This window comes from Photinus pyralis, unplaced genomic scaffold (genome assembly GCF_008802855.1).
Source record: "Photinus pyralis isolate 1611_PpyrPB1 unplaced genomic scaffold, Ppyr1.3 Ppyr1.4_LG3b, whole genome shotgun sequence".
In the NCBI taxonomy this organism is placed as follows: Eukaryota; Metazoa; Arthropoda; class Insecta; order Coleoptera; family Lampyridae; genus Photinus; species Photinus pyralis.
The window spans coordinates 56,022-79,664 of NW_022170510.1; the positions used below are offsets into that span (position 1 = coordinate 56,022).

General features: G+C 34.3%; 1 protein-coding gene across 1 annotated transcript; it reads right to left on the reverse strand.

Annotated features, from left to right (window-relative positions):
- Positions 1–7,808: 7,808 nt before the first annotated feature.
- Positions 7,809–9,125, reverse strand: LOC116167448 (peptidyl-prolyl cis-trans isomerase FKBP2-like). The gene is made up of 3 exons (XM_031482811.1): positions 8,881–9,125; positions 8,721–8,833; positions 7,809–8,668 (listed from the first exon to the last, which is right to left on the reverse strand). The coding sequence occupies exons 1-3, from the start codon at positions 9,064–9,066 to the stop codon at positions 8,524–8,526; spliced, it is 444 nt and encodes a 147-aa protein (XP_031338671.1). The 5' UTR covers positions 9,067–9,125; the 3' UTR covers positions 7,809–8,523.
- Between the last annotated feature and the right edge of the window lie 14,518 nt (positions 9,126–23,643).

Sequence of the window (23,643 nt, forward strand, 5' to 3'; positions counted from 1 at the left end):
ATGGGTAGGTCAACCATCTCAATTTTCCCTTAATTAATACGGCTACATTGTGATCGACGTATTAACTTAATCTCCTAGTATCACGTTTTAATGGAGATGCGAAATATCCCTAGATATGTGACTCTTCTATCGGATGAGAACATATCGGTATCCACCTCTAACAATTTGGAAGTTAGTGAATTACCATAATTACACACGAACACACTCATCAAAATTGTATTACAAATTATAATTAAAGGAACGATCCATAATTTTATTCCCTTATAAACGGTTGGGGTATATGTATTACTACTTGATTTTATATTACCTGTAGATTTCGATTTGATTTCAGTCCCCATCTAGTTTTCCAATTCTATCCCAATACTGTGAATTACTAGATCCAATATTTATTCGAGCGTAGATGAAAGTTTCGTGCCAGGAGACCCTTTTGTAGCAATAGTGGCGCACGAAATTACTTTCTTAAAGCACTGGGTGGTTATTTACACTTTTAAAGCATCGGCGGATTGAAAGCAGGTTGTTCTTTGCCCGAGCCGAATGTAATTATGCATACAATTTATTCTCATTTACCCACGTCCTTAAAAAAAGCACGCCGCATTCTGTGGTAAGTGGCAGATGTTTACTATACAGTGTAATTTACTCTTTATTGAGGTGACCACTGATATAATTAGAAGGGGCTTTAATTATATGCAATCACTGGAGTAAATTTTTTGGGTTACCATTTCTGAAAATCAGCTATTGCGGTGCGAGAACCTTTTATTCCTAACAAAATTTCCAAAGATTTTCAAATAGATTTGTCAATGATTTATTTACTTCTATATTGCCGTTTGATTATCTACTCTACCTTCGTACAGATTTCCAATCTCAAGCCTAATTTTGAAATTCCGATCACGTGTGTTTTCAACTTCCATTTATAAAATGTACATACATATACGTATACACTTATTGCGTAAGGAAAAAGAGAATTACAATTCATATGAAACAGCTCAAGTATTTGTAACTCTAGTAAGGAAGCTCAATGGAATAAAATATGTGCGGGTCAATCAAGTCCAAAGGGCCGACCCGTTCCTACCTATCCATGACTTTGGAATTAGTTGGTTTAGGTGCTCTCGTACTTTCAGTTGTTTGTGCGGCGGGGCACCGTTGTGCTGAAACTAGCGTAAATTACGTCGTGTTTCCAAATCTAACCCATCGTACATATCTTGAAATTCATTTGATGGCAAATAAAGATAACGTGGGCCTGTCCAATTTTCATCGTAAATTAAAGGTCCAAGAATTCGTGATCCAATAATTCCGCACCAAACATTAAATCCAAGTTTTCTTTGAGGTCTTCAACAATAAAGAGCAGTATTTTGTTTATTTATTGTTTTCCATGGCATGATACGATCTACTTATAATAGTGTATTGAATATAATTGTTAATTTAATTTTCCTAGTGAATTTTCGAAAATGGCCCTTAAATATGTTAAATGTGCTACAGTTACACTATTACTTGTCTCACTAGATGTTGTTTTCCATGGTAAACTCTTTTTATTTACCTACCTTTCAATAATACAAACAGTTCTGTATGTTTATTTGTCAAAGTAAGTACAATGAATCTTATATCGTAAACAGAAAAAAATGCACTTTTTAAAAATTTCAAAGCCAACTATGACTACTATTTAAAAAAATTACAGTTTGTATAACTCAAAAATTGTAAAATATAGAAGGAAATTGGTATGTTCATCACGTTAAACATTAAAATGTCTGAAACTTTTAATCGTGTCACTTTGCTGTATTTCTAATAATGACTATTCTACATCAATGGAAACGTCAAAAGTGTAAATGTCAAGCGGGTTTTTGTGTATATTTTTTTGTATTAAAATGGACAAAATCTCAAGCTATTAAATTAGTTGTAGATAAAGTAGAGTATATTACTCGCAATAATGGCTATTATACTCTCGGAATTTTAATCCCTCGTCGCGGAAGCGGCTCAGTTCGTAAATATTCTTCGAGAATTAAATAGCTCTCATTATTGAGTCGTGATAATCGACTATTATTCAGAACAATGAAATAAATATTATCAGTTTCTTATTGAAAAAGGCTTGTTTGTGGTGTATTTCTACCTCCGTTTTTCCACTGTATTTTGACAAATGAAATGAACGTTCCTCTGCATTTAAGTTAGTGAGGCACTTCTGCTAATATCATCTGCTGATCAAGTTCTATTTGCAGCACAGTTCATCATCGATTACGCATAAATCTGTGGTACCGTTTTTACAGCACTTAGTAGATTACATAACATAACTTATTATATTACATAGGAAGTGTTAGTAGGGGGAATGTAATAATTTAAAAAAAAAGAGCATTTAATTCGGGAATAGGGCACTTACTTAGCACCTAATTACAGTTAGTTCACTTTTCATTTTTTAGTTTTTTGAGGTAGCGTTCTGTTGCGTTCATATGAACCTGGCAAAATATGTAATAATTTAAAAAAAAAGGAACATTTAATTCGGGAATAGGGCACTTAATTATGCAATATGGTTGATTGTGTTCTGCTGGCCTTGCTCTGCTAGGTTCATGGACATTAACATTAGTTCAAATTACATTTTCTCCTACAACTTTGATCAGGAAATAAAGGGGGGATTTATGAAGATAAAATTTAATTAATTTTGATAAACAATGGCACAATGGCACATGTGAAAGTACCTACAAATCTACATACCTCCCAGTTTGGATATCATACTTACGTATTGCGCAGGTAGGGTAATGCGATTACGTCCATTAAAAGCGATACTTGCTATTCAGACTTTCTAACAGCCATTAGGCCAATTGTTACCAGATTGTTTTTTTAATTAATCGAAGTGATAAGGCTGGTGTTAGGTAAGTGGGAAGCTAAAAAGTGTACCTTGTCTATATTGCTCATGTTGTTAGGGTTGTGAAATTGTAAATCAAAATTAATTATCGGAGTGGAAGAAATCATTTTCAAGTTTTTTAATCGTCGTCCAAAACCCATACATCAAAATTTTAATATTTTCCTAGTTAGAATACACATTCGCACCAGAAAAATGACGCAGCTGACGTCATGCGCACAGTCGGCGAGTTTGCGTTGCTCGATTAACATACCAGTGTGAGTGTATCGTGGTACTATCAGAACTTCAATAAGGCACCAACTTTGAATTTAAAAATTTGAATGATTATAAACCGAAAGATTTGAATATCCCTTATTTCCAAAAGACTGCATTAGTTTGATGTACTTATAGTAATCGGCTAAGCTCGTCGCTGGCCACCGTGTATAATAAATTAATTTTTAATCACACCACCTTTATCTTACTACCTAAATATTTATAATGATAAGCTCATACGTGAATCTAACTGTCAGATGTACTTGTAGAACAGTAGGTAAATCCTTATACTGACAACCCCTTTGTACTGAATCCTAAATGAATTACACGCCAGTGGCGCTTGTCCAACTGATGATATATATACATACACACACACACACCCTCCCCCTCACAGACATCAAAGCAAATTACGTTATCATTTAGTATTCAGTTGATTGTTGCTGAATTAAATTCACAAATGCGAATAGTCGCGCACTTTTGCACCATGGCAAAATTAAGGCTTAAGGCATCCTAATTTCACCCTAAAATCATTTTTGTTGCGAAGTGTATAGCTTATATGACTAACTAATTCACTTTAGCGCTAAAGCAAAAGTTTAATTTTAGCGGTTCATCGTCTTCATATCTGGTAGCATACGCACTTTTGCGTTAAAAACAGACCGTCAAGATGAATGCCAATTAAAAAATGATCATTTTTTGTCAGTCTCTATGTGAAAATGATAAAGCATGGCATAACGTTGTCAATCATTTTTTTTATTAATCAATTAGGTTGTTACCAACTTCTTTCCATAGGATAATGTAAGCAATGAAATTACTCTTGATATAAAGCCCGTTTTGCATGCTGAAAGTTATTTCACGAAAGTCGAAAGCAAAATCATTTTCCGGAAATTTTTGAAGTGACAGATGTGCTTTACATGTTGCAATTCTATTTCATTTTCACGTGAAATTTTGTTAATACCAAAATATAGGCATGGACACCTTTCATAACTTGTTTAATTTCAGCATCAACAATCGCTACGATTTTACAAGAAAATATTTCGCTCAATAATCTGCCTTTATCTCCGTCAACACAACTGACCAGCAAATGACACAAAACATAACATTAATTTTAAATGTCCGATCTTAGAGTTGCCAGCCCTACAATTTCAAAATGAAAGTGAAATATTTCACTTTCGAACCGAAAGATAGTTCTCTTTCAAGAAAAGCACTTATTGCGCATGCCCTCGGCTAAGAAAATTACAACTTTCACAAAATCTTTCAGCATGTAAAACGCGCTTAACTTAATTTTCTTTAAAACTCTTTTTATGAAAAATCGAAGAATATCCTTGGAAAGGTAAAGATAACAAACTGGAATTGCCACCACCGTAACTGTCAATTAACAATCTGGTCTGCAGTAACAGAGGAATATACAAACTTTGCTTGAATTAATTGGATAACAAACTGAAAGTTGAAATTCTAATATGTTCGGGTGTATTTAACCAAAGTTTGAAGTGTGTAACATTCCCGCTGTACAAATACTGAGATCTGAGAGCAAACGTTTACAGATCCAAACCTATGTACGAGTATGTTGCAAAAACAATATGTGAGTGCAATAAGTCATTTTAGGTTTGTCAGAATATAACAAGTCGCATTTGAGAAAAAATTATCCTATTCCCTCATTAATGTTACCGTAATTGAAATTATTTTATTTGCTTCTCGAGCTTACCGAGTGCGCCTGCTGTGTTCGTTCGTTCCCTCGCACAGTGGGGTATTTGAATTAATTAGCTGGCCAAAATTCAAAATATTGACTGATTTCAATAAAAGTCGCAGAATATCTTTTTCTTACAATGAAAATAACAAAAAAAAATTTTAACTCTAAGATGGTGGCCGGAAATGGCAAAATTGTATATCTTGCTTGTATATGTACCAAATTCAGCCCGTGCTAAGGTATGATTGAGAAGTATCGACAAAAAAAATAAGATATGGGATAATAGCAAATTCATGGGGAAAATGTTGTAGGTTACGATCAGTCGTTCTCAACCAGTGGGTCGCAACGGGATCGCAGAATGTGTCCGAGGGGAAAAATTAAAAACAATTATTCTTTTTATAAAACAATTGACTGTAAAATTCACTGAATTTATTACTTATCTTATCTAATGTGGTCTGTAATAAAGTTTATTAATAAGTTAAACTTTACGATTTAAAAAATTACAAATCGGCAAAATACTCAACCTAAAAAGTCGTGGTGTCTAAAAGGTTGGGAACCACTGGACTACTTTGCTAAAATACATGCACTGTCTTGGACTACCATGATAATAATTATTCAGATGAATATTGTGATTCATATGAGGAACTGCTGCAGCTGCTACTGTGTTCCTCTACTTTAAGATCAAAAATACACATGTTAAGGCTGAAGTATACCACATGCATTTAAAAGCATGACAATGTGAATAATCCACACCATTATCACATGAAAGTTTGGGTGCCGATTTCTTAAAAAGGCGCAAAAACGCGCAAAGTTTTTTTTTTAATACTAAAAGAGCATAGTGTTAGCTTGCTTAAAACATATTTCAATCAACCGGATCGAGATCGGAACATATACTTAATGACTCCACTTTAGTGCCAACAATTCCCTTTTTTAAGAAACAATAGGCAACTTTGATTGATGACATAAGAAAAAAATATCGGAATTTTGATCGATGTAACTTCAGAAATAATGACGACTTACCTGGCACATTATTGCCCATAGCACACAACATCAGAAAACTTGTAATAAAATTAGTAATAAAAAATTGAAATTCTCTTGACGCGTGCTCTTGGAATTTTGAAAAAATGTTCATTCAAAGGCCAACTTTGGAATGGCACTGGCAAAAAACCGGTCGCACCCTTAGCGACAAAACTATATATAGTTCGTGGACACCTTGGCTTTGCATCGGAACTAATTTTGCGTGAATTTTTTAACTTTGGCAAATTGACATTTTGGCCAGCTAATTAATTCAAATACCCCACTGTGTAACGTACCGATTTTGATCTTGATCGGATATTTAAATTTGGCGCTTGTGGTGGCATATCCCCACACATCGGTAAATTAGAGATATACCAGACACAGTTTTGCGAAGTCGTTGAAACCGTCTTGGGGAGAATTATCATAAAAAAATACACATAATTGTTCTGTGAGAATTATTACAGGAAGCCAGATGGTCGCGTCCGTTGCGACCACTGCTTGACCAGCTTTTTGCTGTATATTTACCTACCGGCTTTTTTGTGCTCTTTGTATTTGTGTTCCATTTTTTCTAAGCGTTATCAATAATTAAGGTAGTCTGATTTAATCTTTTGTTTTATTTAAGCTACATTTATAGAAATTTACAGTCATTAAAATAATAAACATGAAGACCTATATAACTAGCGATACTCGAAAGAAAACAAGCATATTATTATACCCAAATACAAAAATGCTTTCAGTCAAAACGGTCCTTATTATACAGTGGAATAAAACTATTTCAGAAATTTCTTCCTTCCCTCACAAAAGCCCCAACACATAGTTTCTACAAAGAAACTAAAAAAATTTATATATCGGATACCTACCTTTCTATAATCCCAACCAAAAAAGTCATTTTGATGTTCGTCTATAATTGATCCATAGATGTGTTTGATAGTAAAATTTATCTTATTTCTATTTGTAAGTATAGGGTAGGTCAACATTTGCGGTGTCTGTTGGGGAACACCTCTAAGAACATTACACGCTTTATCCGAGTACAACGTTCATTGGCTCAACCAACGTGAAGGTGACATTTGAAACCTATACATTTTGAAACATCACAGGATGTAGACACGAATTTTAGTTTATTTTAATACGTTAGATGAAGATTTCCTTTTTTTATATATATTACTTTTAATAATAAAACATTTACCTTGCCGCGGGTTTCGGATATATTATTTATTTGTTTTCTTAGAGCTATCGATTTCAATTTTACACCATCGTCAAGTTTAGCGTCAATTATTGTTATAACAAACGCGTAACTTGCCCAATGGCAGATTGCAGAATTCTAGGAGATATGCCAACAAAACGCGCTTCAAGGCCGCATTTATTTTCATGATCCTCTTCGCACTTACGCGCTTATCTGTTGGTATCCTTGCCCTGAGGAAAGCTGTGATCGCATACCGCACGGATTTGATTAATCTAAAGAAGCCATGCGTATGTTTGTCAACTTCCCCTAAAGAAACATCAATACGAACCTTGACATGGGGGACTTTCAAGTAGATAGACGAAGTCTATGGAGGTCGACGCAACAACGAAGTAATAAGGAACATTAGAAGGTACTGTAGTATGTTTTTTCTTTTCTAGTCCATAGCTTAAATATTTTAAGGGTGTAGAGGCAATTTGTTAAGTATATAAGTCCTCCGTGTTTTATTAGGACACTTACCTGGGGGAATTTATTTGTTTGAAGAGTTGCAATTTTGATTAATTTACCGTTCTTGAAGCTTCTCCCATTTAGGTACAAAATTCTGTTAGCGCCAACATGGTTATGCCAAAATCATTACTAGGCGGAAGTAAAGATGTGAAATAAGATGATCACTTATGGAATTTCATTTTTTCAATCTAGCCGAATTCCTATAGGTACATTTTTCTTTGATAGCATATGACCCCTAATCATAAAAAGGGGATGAGTAATGAGTATAGGTATTGGTATATGTAGAAAAAGAGGAAATTATTTTGGATTTAATACAGCAACAATTTAGTACATTTCTGTGTTTTATTACCAACCAGATTAAGCAGTGATTTATCTTATTAGTAGATTGAGTGGAACCAGCTTTTTTTATTATTTGAGAATATTCCACAGCAATAAAAGAAATAGAGACCTGCGATGAGCCAGTTTCGCACAAGTCTAAAGATATATTCTCCAGTCCTTTGATTGGTCTAAAACCTCTATTGCTATTGCATTATTAAGCCAGCAAATGGCAATTTATAGACAACAGCGAACACGGATTTGTCAGTTTAAAACTTTATTACAATTATGATGGTATGTGTAGTAATACAAATGAAATCATTCAATTGAATGTGATATGTATTACTAAATATTAAGTACGTACTCACTTACATTGAAAATACTGAAACGGAAGGCTTGTGGCCATTGACGTAACACAGCCTCATACAAACATCAAAAACTACAAAATATGTGCTTTCACGCAATACCTGATTATCAGTTTAGGTATCTACTAAGATCAAAAATAAAACTCAAAGCACCATTAAATAAAACCTCTTGATATTTTTGTTATTCTAAAGTATACGTTTCTTTGTTGCTCATTGGTTGAAACATACAGTTTACATAAGTGTTATTACATGATTCCAAAAGTAAATTTTACAAAAGTGTGAATGATTTACACTTTTACAGGGAATGGCTTAACTGACATTACAAGGGTAAGTGTGTGCAGCACATACGAAATTACAACTACAACTCATCCCTCTGCTCGATCTTGACTAATTCAACATGAAATGTCAAGGTTGCATCCGCAGGTATTTTAGGAGGTGCCCCTTTTTTACCATAGCCCAACTCGGAAGGTATCACCAACTTCCTTTGCTCTCCCACACACATTCTGTAGGTAGATTATAAGTATAAGTGCGTAAGAATAACGCAATGCAACTCACCCAACCAAACCCTGATCCCATCCTTTGATCACCTGACCAGAACCGAGCGTAAACGTTAACGGCTGTCCCCGGGTATAACTGCTGTCAAACTCATCCCCGTTTTCAAGGTTGCCCTATAAAAGATCAAATTAGATTAAACGCTTAGTATACCTAATCTTACTTTGTAGTGAACATGTAACAAATCTCCCTTCTTCGATTTTGAAACACAGTTTTCTACTCGCTTCTTTATACCGATTTTTAGTTTAAATTTCGGCTGATCTTTACCATTAGTTTCGCTAATTATAGCGAATAATACTAATACTGCTAATATTAAAAGTGGGCAGGAAAGTGGAATACCAAATTTCATTTCTGCGTTTGAGGTTATGTTATGTTATTGTTTACATTAAAAAGAAAATGCGTGCAGTGGCGTACGGTGTGTTATAGAGAATTAGGATGCACTTCCGACGTAAAAATGCGCATGCGTTTTGCTACATGTTGCGATTTTTAAAATTACGTTTGTTTTCGGTACGTTAATAAAGCAATCTGTACACATAGGACATAACTAGGTTTTCCTTGCGACACCCCCACGGAAGAATATTTACAATGCTACTTTTTAGCATTTGAATCACATTTAAGGATTGATAATAAATATAAATAAAAATTCGTTTTTTTTTGCGTTTTTGTTTGCCGCTCTAGTAATTTTCCTATTTTTAAATTTAATCAATTAAATCAACACGATAATTAGAAGACGCAAATCAAATTACGTGAATAAATCTACTGCTCAATTCCATAAAGACGAGAATCGTTTGACCATGCCCGTTGCCAAGTATTCCGATAGTAAGCGTCAATATCTGCTCACAAATCGACCACTGCAGACAGGCCACGAGTCATGTAATTTTAATTTTAGTCCATTCTCCTTTAGAATATTACGATGATTAATTTCCGCGCGTTAAAAAAAGAATGATATTGTTCGCATTTATAGTAATAGTTTCCCTATTCCCAATAGTTGACACAGGCTTTTGGAACAGCGACGACTCAAAATTTCGTCCCTGGTCAGACTGTAGTTCTAGGGGTACTCCATATCTGATAAAAAGTTCTTTTATCGGAACGTTTGCCACGGTTGTCGCTTCTTGATTTGGTAGTGCATATACTTCTGTCCATTTGCTGACATAGACTATGGCCACCAAGATGTATTGGTTTCCAGAATCTGTCTCCGGGAAGAGAATAAATTTACAACAGTCTGAAAATAGATTAATTTATAACAGTAAATACAATTTATCACTCACAATTTAAAACATAACAAGAATGCATGTTAGAACTGATTGAAATACACTACAATTTGCTTATAGTAAACGAAAAATGTTTTTAGTAAAACGATTCGGAATGTTCTAGAATAAACACGTCATTTTTCCCGGAAGGATTGCGTCAAATCCGCCTTCACTCTTTATCGCCGATGACTAATCATTCATAGTGTCTCAATGTCATTCGAGATTTCTGGAATATTCGCTACATAATCATATGATTCTTTAACGTTTATTTTCATAAGATCCCATTCATTCATCAAAATGAAATGCGTATCTTAACTTAGGTAATTTTTCCGCACGGAAGCATTTTGTGTATTTTCTCTTTATGTTTATTTTTCACGCATCGCTTCTTTATTTATTGTGTCAAGCAATAAATTGGGATCATATTTTGACACCTTCGAATTATTATTTTTTTTCGGTTTCATTTTTGACCGATACACATTTGGGCCTGTGAGGTAGATATTCCCATAAAAATGTAAGGGGTAATTACCTGTTTACCTATTGACTCAAAATTTCCATATAAGCAAATATGCTGCGTAATTAGATATACACATTTGATAGCAATTATTTTGTATTGTTTATTTACTAAACAAAATACGTGTAAGGTAAGCCTTGTTCTTCCTAATTAATTCTGTGTTCTGTACTCGAAAATTAGTAGCTATACGTAAATAGTTTGCATGTGGGAAACTGGAAAATTGTATTCTTTTTTTTTTCCGAGAATTGAGAATCGGTATTTTACCGGACTGATCACGTCGCCTTTCTTTGCTTAACTGTTGACCTAAAATTGGACAAGAAAACCAAATCGTTTATACGCTCCTCCACTGCAGTCCAGATAGTTTTCTAAAATCACACTACAATGGAAAAATTACGCTTTTGCAGTCCTAAATGGTCAGACAATAGAACTACAATCATAAACCTATAGACACTACTAGTTCTAACAATCTGAAGAGTGTAAAATTTGATGCAGGTTTTAGTCAACTAATTTTTTCTTTAGAGCCTTGATACATGAGGACTGAAGTATAGCTAACGAAATATGTGGACATGTGAAGGCTCATGTGGGCGGACAAAGTAACGACCATAACGTGCAAATAGCCAACCATTTGATAAAAGAAAAAAAGTGTGAAAACAGCCCTTGGAGAGAAACATAAACCCTAGTTTGCTTGGGTTGTAGGTTTCGATATTATTTTTGTACAGTTCCTTCTTTCTTGCTTTCTGTGATCTGTCCCAACATTAACATTAAATTTTTTAAAAGCATCCTCAAGTCCAGATTGAAAGCTCATCCCAAAACCGTAAATTAGAAGCCTCTGGGAAATTGAAGGTTTATTACACATGGTATTCATTTTGATAAGGCATTTTTTATTATAAAGTAAACTAATTGTAGTCAATTTTAAGTAAATAAAGAAACGTAAGCGAGGATTTTAACAGACCAGTCTCTCCATCAGATTTGTGTTACGATGTATAGAGTGAAAGTGCTAATTTTCCCATTCTTCCTGGAAAAACATCGACAGGTTTTTTTGTAAACTTAGACATGGGCCGTGCTTTGGCGAAACGATACCTTCTGCTTGCAACTGCGTTGGCCGGGCCTATCAATGCCAGTATCAAAAATTTCAGCACGATAATTTCGCACGGTTGACTATTTCGAAGGCCTTTGATAAGTATAATATACATACAGCATCACACCTTTGGTTGAGTAAGACACGACGTTGTGGTTGTGACTTCTGGTGAACGTAGTGTTATCCTGCCGGACTTTCTCAAATAATTGTTTGTAAAAAATGAATCCAGGTGATAATCAAGCCGACCCAACAAGCAAGTAAGTCCAATATCGATTTTTGAAAAAAATTGTTGATATTTCCAATGTTAATAATGGCGATTTTTGAAATTTCAATTTAAGATGACGGGAAAAACTGAAAATTGATTTTGTTTTATCGAGAACCCATCCTTACACTTTTTGCTAATCAGAGAAATAGGCCTTAATCCTTTAATTAAGGAAGTACACTATAACTTTTATTGCTGATAAAATGATAATTGGCAGAATTTTTATGTTCGCCTTCATTAATTTCTATTATTTCGTTAAAATAATGCCTTATATACACATCTGACGTAGATAATTAAATTTTAAACTTCAAGATATCTATTATCAGCATTCCAAGATAGATTAAATGTTTATGAACGTATACGATAAATTATAGATTTCAAATTGAAGGCACTCGCATAAAACCTTTCATTTATTTAATGTTTGTTGTACTAGTGTGTAGTGCGCGTCTAATGTATGTTGTGCGTTATTAATGGGGGTAATTTAAGGTAACACTCAAACATTGGGATTTTATAAATCGTAATATGCATCGAGAAATGGATACATTAAAGGAGTAAGTTTTTATCGCTGTTATTATTTGTTTATAATTTAAGTTTGGATTATTGAGAGTGGTCGTTTATTGTCTGTAGAGAAGATATACATACTTCTGGGGATAGGGAATTACCGACTTATCAGTCACTATTATAAATAAAAAGCTCGTCCAACTGCAACAATTAAAACCTTGCCACCTTTTCTAGGATACTGGGAGTGCTTTATATTATATTTAAGGCATAGTTCATTCACTAATCTGAATTGCTTTCGCTTCATGTCATCATCTAAAGTGACTTTGGTTCTTATCTTAAGATACGACAAATCATTAAGTAAAAATTAGGTAAATAACAACGGGTATCCTTGACAGCATGGAGGTATTACAAAAAACACTTGAGATTTACCATTACCAGACCCTATGGAAAACAGGGATCAACAAAGTTTAATGTGGAAACGCTTGTCCCTTTCCCTGTCTTTGTTGATAGTGACTGCAACTACCAGAATTAAATGGTTCAGTCACCAAGTCGTTTTCCATCTGACAGTTATCCGGGTTTCCACATTGTACTACTATCTTAGATAACGTGCATCGACAACGTTGACGGAATTTCATATCGCACCTGGTAATATTATTTAAAGTGCAAAGTATTGACGAAATTTAAATTAAAGCACGGACGAAGGTCAACCCTAATTAACTAGCCACTGATTACATTTAAATTGAGTATCGCAACAAACGCAGTTAGGTAATTAGCAAGTTAAAAATATGGGAATGAGATTGGTCATGAAGATGAATGGTTAGTCCACTACTGATGAAAAAGGTGGTGCCACTCTAGAAGAGCTCCAAATCTCCAACACGAACGTCATCTTAACATGGAACGAAACTACCTTGGCAATTCAACAAAAAACTGCACCATTACATAACGAATAGGATAGTGTATACCCAAGTTTGGAACTTTCTACAAGTTGCGGAAATGTAGCATACGAAAAACCGGGAAAATTTGGGACTTTTTTTTACTCTATATCTCCTAAACTATGCATGTTTCGACGAAAGTTGATTAAATTGTAGGTAGATACCAATGTTATTAGTCAACGAGCTAACGCGTCCAGAAATGGTAGTCGATTGGCAAGTGACTTTGAGGATCGTAACGGTTCTTCGTTGCGTACTCCCGTTGGGAATGCCTAGTTCAATAACCATCCACCGTTCTCATCGATAGATAAACTCGTATCCATCAGTAGTGGCACTGTGGGTAGCCCCCACATAAACTGCCACGGGTGAACCGAATTATCGGGAGAACTTTTGGGACTGCTACTTTCCCAAGGAAAAAAAGCCTCTCCTTGGCAACACCTACCGCCTCCCTCAGGACCATAAGAAGGGAGTCGATGTCGAGCCACTCACCATTTTCCTACCGTTGAAGGCCAACATCACTTACGAGCTCGCTCTATATCTAATGGTTCAATTTTTTGACGAAGAGGTAAAGGTACAGCAAGCTACCTAAGCTATATATTTAACCAATTTGGGAGAAATGTAGGTCTAGTTTTTGATGAGTATCCTGAGGATCACGACGGTATAATGCAGCATCAGCGGAAACTCTGTTTAACGCATCATCCATTATTACAGTCCCCCAAGAGAAGGTGCTCTCTAATGACAAAAACGAGGTTCGTCTCAAAACAGTAGAAGAAGATTCAGACAGCGCTCTGCAGAAAAATCCCTCCAATGACCACGTCATCATGGTTGGAGAGGATGTTGATTTACTCGTGCTCCTTTACGATCTAGGATCTACTAAAACGAACGTCTGCTTCCAGAAAAGTGGAAGGGGAGGCGGGTTATATCCAGTTCTCCACCAGCTCGTTCAACCAAGGATTTGAACTGTTCGTCCACGGATTTATTGGGCGTGACACCACTTTCTGACCGGGGCAGATGAAAATGTGGAGCTACTTCAGACAGAATCAAGTCCTAGTGAACCAAGCAAGAGTTGTCACACACCCGCAACTCGCAGCAGCCGGCAACAAGTGCCTAGTTGCCCTATATGGAGAAGACGAAACGAGAGACACCCTCAACGATGTACGCTTCCGTCCTTTTTTCAAGACATATTTTCTTAGTGTTCTTAGTTATTAGTTTCTTGATAATAATTGTTGAACAATCTGCTGTTTTCGGAGTCCGCTAAAAAGTTATCGGAACTAACCTCATATTTTTAATGGAATACCCTGTATATTCTAATCTAAGAAGATAGCATTTCAAAACTATAACCAAAAAATTCAATTTTTATTCAAAAACATATAACAAAATTTATAAAATTTTAGACAATTTTTTGGATTTTTAAAATTTTTGTTAAGATGTTTTGAATTACTTGAAACTTTTTCGAATATCAACCCTTGCTTGTTATATTAAGGTTAATATGCAATTTCATTAGATTAAAATATACAGGATGTTCCTTTGAAAAAAATGAGGTTAAGTCCGTTACTCTATGGTCCGATAACATTTTTACCTAACCTAAAACCTAAAAAGCTTTTGATATAATCGACATTTTTTGTATCTCTTTCAACTAAGAAAATATAGGGCCATTCTCAATTTGACAATTTACCGAGCGAATATTTTCAAATTTTGATTCTACCATTTTAAGTTTGACTCAAAAAAGCTCATATGATTTTTTTGGAATCACTTACAATTACGGAGACATAAAAGTGTTGAGAATGGGACACCCTGTACCGTGTGTCCTATTCTGGTTGAGACTGTATCTCAGTTGTTTTTAACGATAGAGACGGTATTCGCGACCCTGCGTGTCACTTTTTCGTAAATCTGTCAATACCACAAGCAGGACAGGATCAATGTAGATACGTCGGTTTCTGAGATACAGGGTGAAAACCAAAAGTTTGACCCTTATGTAAGATGGGAAGAAGGGTAAAAACCTGTTTAATTTAGATATTTTTACGTGGAATCCAGTGGCGTAGTAAAAATTTTTTGAACTACCGTTTCTGAGATTTGACTGAATGTTGCTATTTTTTAAATGCAACACCCTATATATCTTAACGTTAATTTTTTGCATTCATTTTCCTGATCACATTGATGTATCACAACATATATGTTTTTATATAAGTATGTATATTATATCATATTTTTCTACCGTCAGCCATTTTTATTGATTGGTATCGACTGCCATGGATAAAATAAACAAAAGAAAATATCCATGAATCCATGGCTTATTATTTACAACAGTAAAAAATAAAATTTGTATTTTTGGTTTATAATGGGATATCTGGAATGGGCAGTTTTTACCTCTTTTCTATCTTACATGGGTAGTCCATCCCAAAAAGTCATACTTTTGGCTTTCATCTTGTATCTCAGAAACAAATGTAGCTAGATTAATTCTGTTTGTGATGTTGTATGTTCCACAAAAAAGTGGCACATGGCCGCGAAAACCGTAAGTCTATCTTTAAAAACAGCTGAGATACACAGCAGTCGCCACCAAGATCGCGGTACATTCAATAAAGAGTACAACGAGAACACACCGTACGATTTCATCAGTTCACTGTTGAGCGTATATTTTCAAACTGCAGACGCCTCTGTATGCATGCGATTGACTCTTCCCCACAACAATTACGTAATGCGAACTCACTTTAATCACCACTGAATGTGTCCCACAATGGGCTAGTGGTAAGGATACTCAATCTGCAACCGGGCGGCTCGGGTTCGATTCTTTGCATGAAAAGTTTTTTAAATACTTTTTTCACAAAAATACATATCCCAGGTTTAAGTATATCTTCTCATATTTTTTCAAAAGTACAGTTGTACCAAAATGCTGCCGAGTTTTCCTTTACGAATATGCGACCGGGCTTAGCCAGCGTCCTTGTGTTCCGACGACTAAGCGAGATCCCAAGTCTCGTTTAGCCGATACATACTCGATAAAACAAAGACAAGTCACGACATAACATAAAGTCATAACAACATTAACAGAGCATGTAATTGTTACTATTGTAACAAAGAAGGGCTGAAAGCTCTCGTTCGTAATAAATAAAATTAATTTTCTAATGCACTGACAATTTTTTTCTAGCGCAAATTATTTAACCGGAACCGGAAATGTGGCCTTCTTCTCTGAACCTGAAAATCAAAACTCGAAATTTAAAATAAAATGATTGAATACATTGGCAAAATAAAATCGACCTTATGGCTTGTTTACGGTTGTTTTCTACAAGTACGGGAAATGCTAACTTTATATCGTGGCACGTTACCTTCCAACTTACTCCTAGTTAAGCTTTAATAACATTAAGAAAAATTACAATTTTTTATACAAAAATACACATAACACATGATGATTATTGAATAAGATACAAGTTCGTTCCATGCATCAATTTACACCGATTGATTTCTTTAAGAATATCTTAAGTACTTTTAATTTAATGCAGTTTCTTACAAAGAACCGATCATAGAAATCAATAAGATTACGTTACCTTAACTAAAGTGTTTTCTAGAATCGGTGGTTTCCATAGAGGGAAATTTTTTCGTACATTTTATTGTAATCGGACAATGAACTTTTTTATTTATCTCGACTGCATTCAATCAGGCTTACTACTTTCGCTATGCGGATTATTATTAAAGCACTTATCTTACAATTCCACGTTTTTGTTTTCTAGAAACACTCCACCGCTTTTGAAGCTAATCTTTATGGTTGTTATAACGTCTCACAATCCATATTTACCAAAAAGTTTGCAGCGACCTTCCACTGCTATAGGGAGACTTGCCCCAATAAATTGAATCGAACTTTTTACTGTTGTTCTGAAAGTTATGTGGAATCGATTGTAAATTCTAAGTTATATATAGCGAAGAGAACTAAATGCAATTTTGATGCCAATTTAATTAAAATAGGTTTTCGAGAATGGTTAGATATCAGGATATTACAAAAGTGAACTAACTAAATTTCGTGAAAGGCTTTGAGCGATACAATAATCATACTCTGGAATTCTGCAGGAGCACATTCTGTTCTTGGAATTTGGAAATATCATAAGTAATGTTGCTGCAGAAATGTATGCGAGGAAAAATGTTTGTGATTTTGATTCTCGTGAAATTTACGCATACACTTCTTCAATGAAATTAGTTAGATAACAATTTGTATGTTTACAAATTTGTAATATGTAAAGTCTAAATCAAAATCTACTACCAAAGCATGAAAATAGAATTCATTTGAAACAGTTTTCTTTGTTTAGAGATCCACAATTCTAAGGTACTGATTTTAGATATAACGTGATTCCGAATTTTCAAATTTTGTAAGTTGTCAGTTTTACTGTAATTCAGATTATCTCCGTGACTTGACTTTGCTTCCTTGAATGGTTGCATTGTAGATAACGAGTTTATTTACTTACAGTGACCTTACATTTTTACTATTTTCATAATCTGAACCCCGGCATTGAGTTGACTTCCCAGACAGACATTTTATTTAGATGCTTTCTATATTCTTTCAATTGACCTTTGTAACGGACCCCTCGTTACTAGAAACTAAATTTTGTTTATGTTAATTTTAAATCAGGGTTTAATTAATTTTATTGACGTCTATTAATTTTTACATACCTACGGATAGCTAGATCTATTCAAGAACTTGACCTCACAATTTCCCAGATTATTATTATTTTTACCTCAGAGGCTGAGGCCAACAGCCAGTCATTGCTCAATCCGTTTGCCAATAATAAAAAAAGTTCAATTAAATTGTTGAAGTATACAAAAGTTGTTTTTACCAGATATATAGGTACAAAAATACAGACCCCCTTTTTTAAATAGCTTAAATTTTGGGGTAATTTTGTACCATAAACAACAAAATTATAAAATCTATAGCTCCTGGTGTTTCTTTTCTAAAATGTCTATCTAAATAGTCTAGTAAAATTCTTTACGGTTTAATTTAGGGGTTCCTTTTTTAAAGATTTATTTGGTATTCTAAATTGAAATCTAAAGAAAGTTCTAAGGTACCTCTAAAATACTAATTTAACTTTCTCTGATACAAGACAAAATACTATTTACAATACTTTCTAATTTTTCTAGTTCTAACTCGATGTTCCATTAACCACCATAGATTTCACCAGGTTTAATCCTTGGAACATGTCCCCTTTCTTCAATTTCGACGAAGTATTCGTTGTAGTAGAAACAGGCTTGGCATCAGTCATCCCAAAACGGTTCAAAAGTTCATTTATGTTTGACTCATAAAAATTCCATCTCTATTTCCGGTGAATTCAATACCTAAACAATATCGAATGTCTACCAGATCTTCAATCTCAAATGTATTACTAAGAACAGATTACAGATCATTGGTAATTTGTTGAATTAATAAGATTATCGACATAAACGGTAATTAAGATCGATGCAGATCTTGATCCAATGCGATCTAAATAACGATCACCGTTGGTGGGGGTAGTATCATCAAGCGTAAGGTACCCACTTCGTCCTGCAATGTTTCAGTCCGTACAGTGACTTGTTTAACTGACACACTTTATTTTCCTTTTCGAAATCTTCACGCATTTATCGCGTTTTAGTAGTATAGATATGTCTCGTCTAGACGTTCCAATTGCTCTTTGTGAGTACCTACACTGATGATTGGGGAGTCATATGTCTAGGGTCTGTCCAAGAGTGGAATTGATTTTTTTCTGTGACGTTAGTTCTCATTGACAGTACGGAAAAGTTGTACATTTTATAATTCTTCTTTGTATATACAATAAACATTTTGAAATTTGAGAGCTACTCCAGTCTCATTGAGTCTCTTTATATGTGCTTCCTAATTCTTTTGTTTTCCAAGGCAATTTCTTTAGTCATAAAAGTGTTTGTCTGTAAATCGTTTGTAGACGACTTTCCTTCGTACAAGAGAAAACAAGCCACCAAGAGATTTTATTTGAGTCTGTTAGTAATACATGGTGTAGTGTCTTTAATATAAATAACCCACAATGTTTCCTGAACGGGTTTGAAAAAATTGGGTACGGATTTCACAGTTATAATTATCAGAAAATTGAAAATCAACTTACATAATCGGACGATCGGTGGATTAATAGAATAATTTTGTTTGCGAAATGTACGCAAAACGTGCATTGAGCAGCATTGTTTCACAGGGCAATAAAAGTTTGGCGATAAGGAAATCAAATATCATTTATTAATCAGTTTATTAAATTAAAAATATATGCTCATGGTAAGAATGAAGTAATTTATAATTTTTTCGGTAATACCGAGATTTATCCAACTGATCGTACCTATAATAAGGTCTGTTTTCATACATTTTCGATTGTGATTTTAGAGTACTTTACTCTTATGCAACGTTGGTCTTTTCTGTCCTACCTTGTATATTGTGCATACCATAACTTTAGTCTGATTCGTGCTACAACAATTTTATGACCAACTATCTCCTGAAAGAATATTAAAGAAAAGTTACATATGTTTAGCAAATCTACGCACACACTGTGTTAGTTGTTTCAAAAAAACCATTTACCTACTACCCCAACAAGGGACTCTGCTGGTGTGTCAATAAAAAATTAAGTTCAATTTTGGTCACCGTTTTTGTTGAAATGGGGATGACTTCTGCTTCTATTCCACAATAATGAAAGGTTTACACGGGATTGCTTCCTTTCTCACATTCAGTCACAAGACACCTTTTATAAAAATTGAAGAGCACACAAAAGACTATTGAATAGAGAAATAAAATAGTGGTAGTTCCATTTGAAAAAAAAAATAGTTAACTCTTTAAAATTTGGAAACTTACTATTTTTTGTGTTGTGTATACTAAATCCAATTTTTTCATTACCAAAGTGTTTCATTTATTATTCATATTAACATTATTGATCAAATGTATTTTGTAACTTTAAAATCAAGGTCACTACGATTTATCAAAACGGAGCTTGCTTATATGGGCAATTATTCGGAAAAAAATTAATAATTTGGTAACATTGGCAAAAAACCAAAAAGTGAAAAGGTTTCCATGCAGAAGTTAAAAAATGACATCGAAACAACGAAAAATATACAGTTCGATAAAAAAAACAGATGTCTCTTGGCACCGTAAAAATGGAACACCCTGTACATTCAAAAATATTGTTTGTAGATGCGCAACCATCTTTGGTTGACATTTGAACAAAGAATTTTTTAATATTTTTAATTAAAATTCATACGTGGATGTTGTCAGCGTAACTCACTCGAGTTCAAAAGCTATAAAACGATCTTATCCGCACATGACTATTGATGGTCTATCTAAACCAGTGGTTCTCAAACTTATTTCCATGGCGCCATAAAACTAAAATTACTCACGCCCCCCCCTCCCCCGTCCCGATTAAAAAATAAAAAGTGCTGTTACTACAAACGTATTTATTAAAAAAATTACAGGGTGAGTTTTTTTTCATTATGGAGACTCGGAAACCGTAAGAGATACAAAGCCGTTTGGGGCAAATTTATGCAAAATTGTATGGTGATTAATTTTCCCTCCCAAAAAGTCTTGTAGGTCTACAAATAGGGAATTATGGCCAAAAAAACCGAAAAATGTCATTTTCGAGAATACGTTGGCATCCATTTATTTTCAAAGATGTCAAAAAATAATTTTAACAAAAGCTTGGTAAATTTTTCTCAACTTTCTGACGGCGCTAAAAAGTTGTTATGGCCCATAAAATATTATGTTTTTCAGTCAAGTCGGATATTGCATCCATAACATCAACGGCTTTTGAGGTCCTTTTTGATACATTCGAGATCTCTACTTTTATGGCACATTAGCAACATCATATATCGCACACTGGCAACATTGTGCAACATCAATGTTTTCATCAGCATAAAGGCGAATTTACCGAATTGTAGACACCTTCTTATTGGGGTAAGAATTGGTCCAATACAATTCATTGTACATAAACATACCTAATAGCTAAATATTTCCCTCAAATACATCAGGTATCTCGCGCCCCCTTAACAACGCCTTGCGCCCCCCAGATTGAGAAACACTGTTCTAAACGATGTAGGTCGACCTTCAAAGTTGACAGACCCAAACTGTACCGGTACAACACAAACACTTTAAATCTACGAGTAATAAAAAATAAAAGGAGAGAACCTTGCATTAAAAGGGGACGAGACGGAAATGAACAAAAAGGAAGTTATAAAAATGCGAGAAGAGTGGGGGAGAAACGCGTCATTATTGGCAGTGGTGTAATAAAACAAAACTGGCATCGTCTCTTCTGTTTTATGATAAGTCAAGTCGACATAATTGACCAGCGCAAAAGAAGTGACATGATGACGACTTCCGTCACGTGTTATGCTATTTCCCACCACCGTTATATTCTCTCCTCTTATTTTTTACTCGTAGGCTTAAATTCACAAACTTCGATGACATCCACTTCAAAAACGTCTTTGAGCGTAATGGAGCGTCAACTAGCGTCACTCAACTAATTCGTCTCGTCACTTCAAACACAAACGTTATCTCGAATCCCACTTCAACTTTTTCAAAAACCCACACTAATTCCGCCGCACTTTATTAAAACACTTGTCTTATCACGTAAACAAAATGTTACAAATTATTTTCTTATCTAAACCCCATTTATTTTAAACACACGAAAATAAAACCTAACAAAGAATTTCGAAAGATAAGAAAATTATGTGCAATGAAACGCCTGAAACAGTTTATAACGTGTTATCCGTAGTGTAATCAGTCTTTAAAAATTTAAATTATGTGTGCTGGTACAGGAGTGAGAAGCTCTGGGTTTCTATTCCATCATTAGACTTGCATAACAAAATGAACGGCATTCTTTAAAAATATGCCGCACAAAAACTATAAAGGTTTGTATGCACAAAATTTCGGTTTTGAATTATATGGTTTTAAGTTTTATTAAGATAAATTATGTTCCATCCAATATATACACGGTATCGTAATTTTTCATCATTATCTATGTATTTTTTCCAGTTCATTTTTTTAAGAATTAAAAAAATGTGCTCCGTCAGGACCCACTTCTGCCGTGTACTTTAAGGTGAATAATTATTTCAGTTTTATTATTAGAAATTTGCAACTTGTTGTTTTTACACCAATTTTCCAAAATTGCAAAATATTTTTTTGGCGATGTTTTCAAAATTTTTTTTGAATTTTCCTCTATAATTATTATTTTGTTGTCTGCATAAGCTACTTTTTTCAGACCTTCATTGAAGCTATGGTTGAATATAATATTCCACAAAATGGGACCCAAAATGGAGCCTTGAGGACATCCCTTTTACCTTATGGCTTATATCTTTTGTAATTCTTTGGTATTTGTTCGCATAACATGTTCGATTTTCTACATATTTCCTTATCAAATTCATCAAATAACTACCGCATTTTTATTTTTCAGTTATTAATGACACTAAAACCAACATTTGTTTTCGGGTAGGGTATGTCATCAATGTTGTTCCATCCAATACTAATAAATAACCTAAAATGGCACCTGAAACGTTATCGACCAAATACGAGTAGAAATCTGTTCTATACCTAATTAAAAAAAAGATGGGTAATCCTTGCAAGTTTCCATTTCAGAGTCATTGTAGCTCTAAGATTTCTCATGCGTAAGGTTGATTATCTATTGACCTTTCATCAGTTTCATCCTTGTAATGACTATTTTCTTGTGTTCATCTACAAAACAATTTTAATTAATGGAAATGCTTCCGTGAAGTTTTGAGTATTGTGTGCAAATTTGAATCCCGACCTTCGATTCTAAACGGTTTTGTCGTACTCCTAGACATTGTCATACAGGGTGTAGCACCTAAGATCCTCGGACCATAACTCATTTACCATGAAAAAAACAAAAACAAATTTATACACTATTACCGCCGGCATGTTTCTAAAATATTTTTGATCACCAGAGGCGTGCTGTATTCCAGTGGCGTATCAAACTTGCATTTTTTTAAATGGAACACCTCACATTTTATTACTGGCTTGGAGAGTACTTGAAAAGTACTTATTTTTTTATAAAACATGTTATACCCCTAACTTACTGTTATAACCTTTTTTAGTCAAAATTTGATAATTTTTCGCAATTTTGTTTGAGAGAAACTAAATCGCACAGGCGGCTAATTTTTAAACTGAGGCACAGGTTAAGACCTCTCCCACCATCAGATAATTTAGGTACTCTATTGAAAAATAGTTATTTGTTTCATTAGTACAAAAAATGTCAGTTTTCGGGACGCGGAAGATAGTTGCTGAACGACGCGTTAGCGGAGTCCAGCAACCTTCCGAGTCCCGAAAACGCATTTTTTGTAGGAATAAAACATAAAACTTTTTCTCCAGCCCCCTTTACTTTAAATTATATTCGAATTTAGATTCAGTTCACAGTTTCACTACTAGTT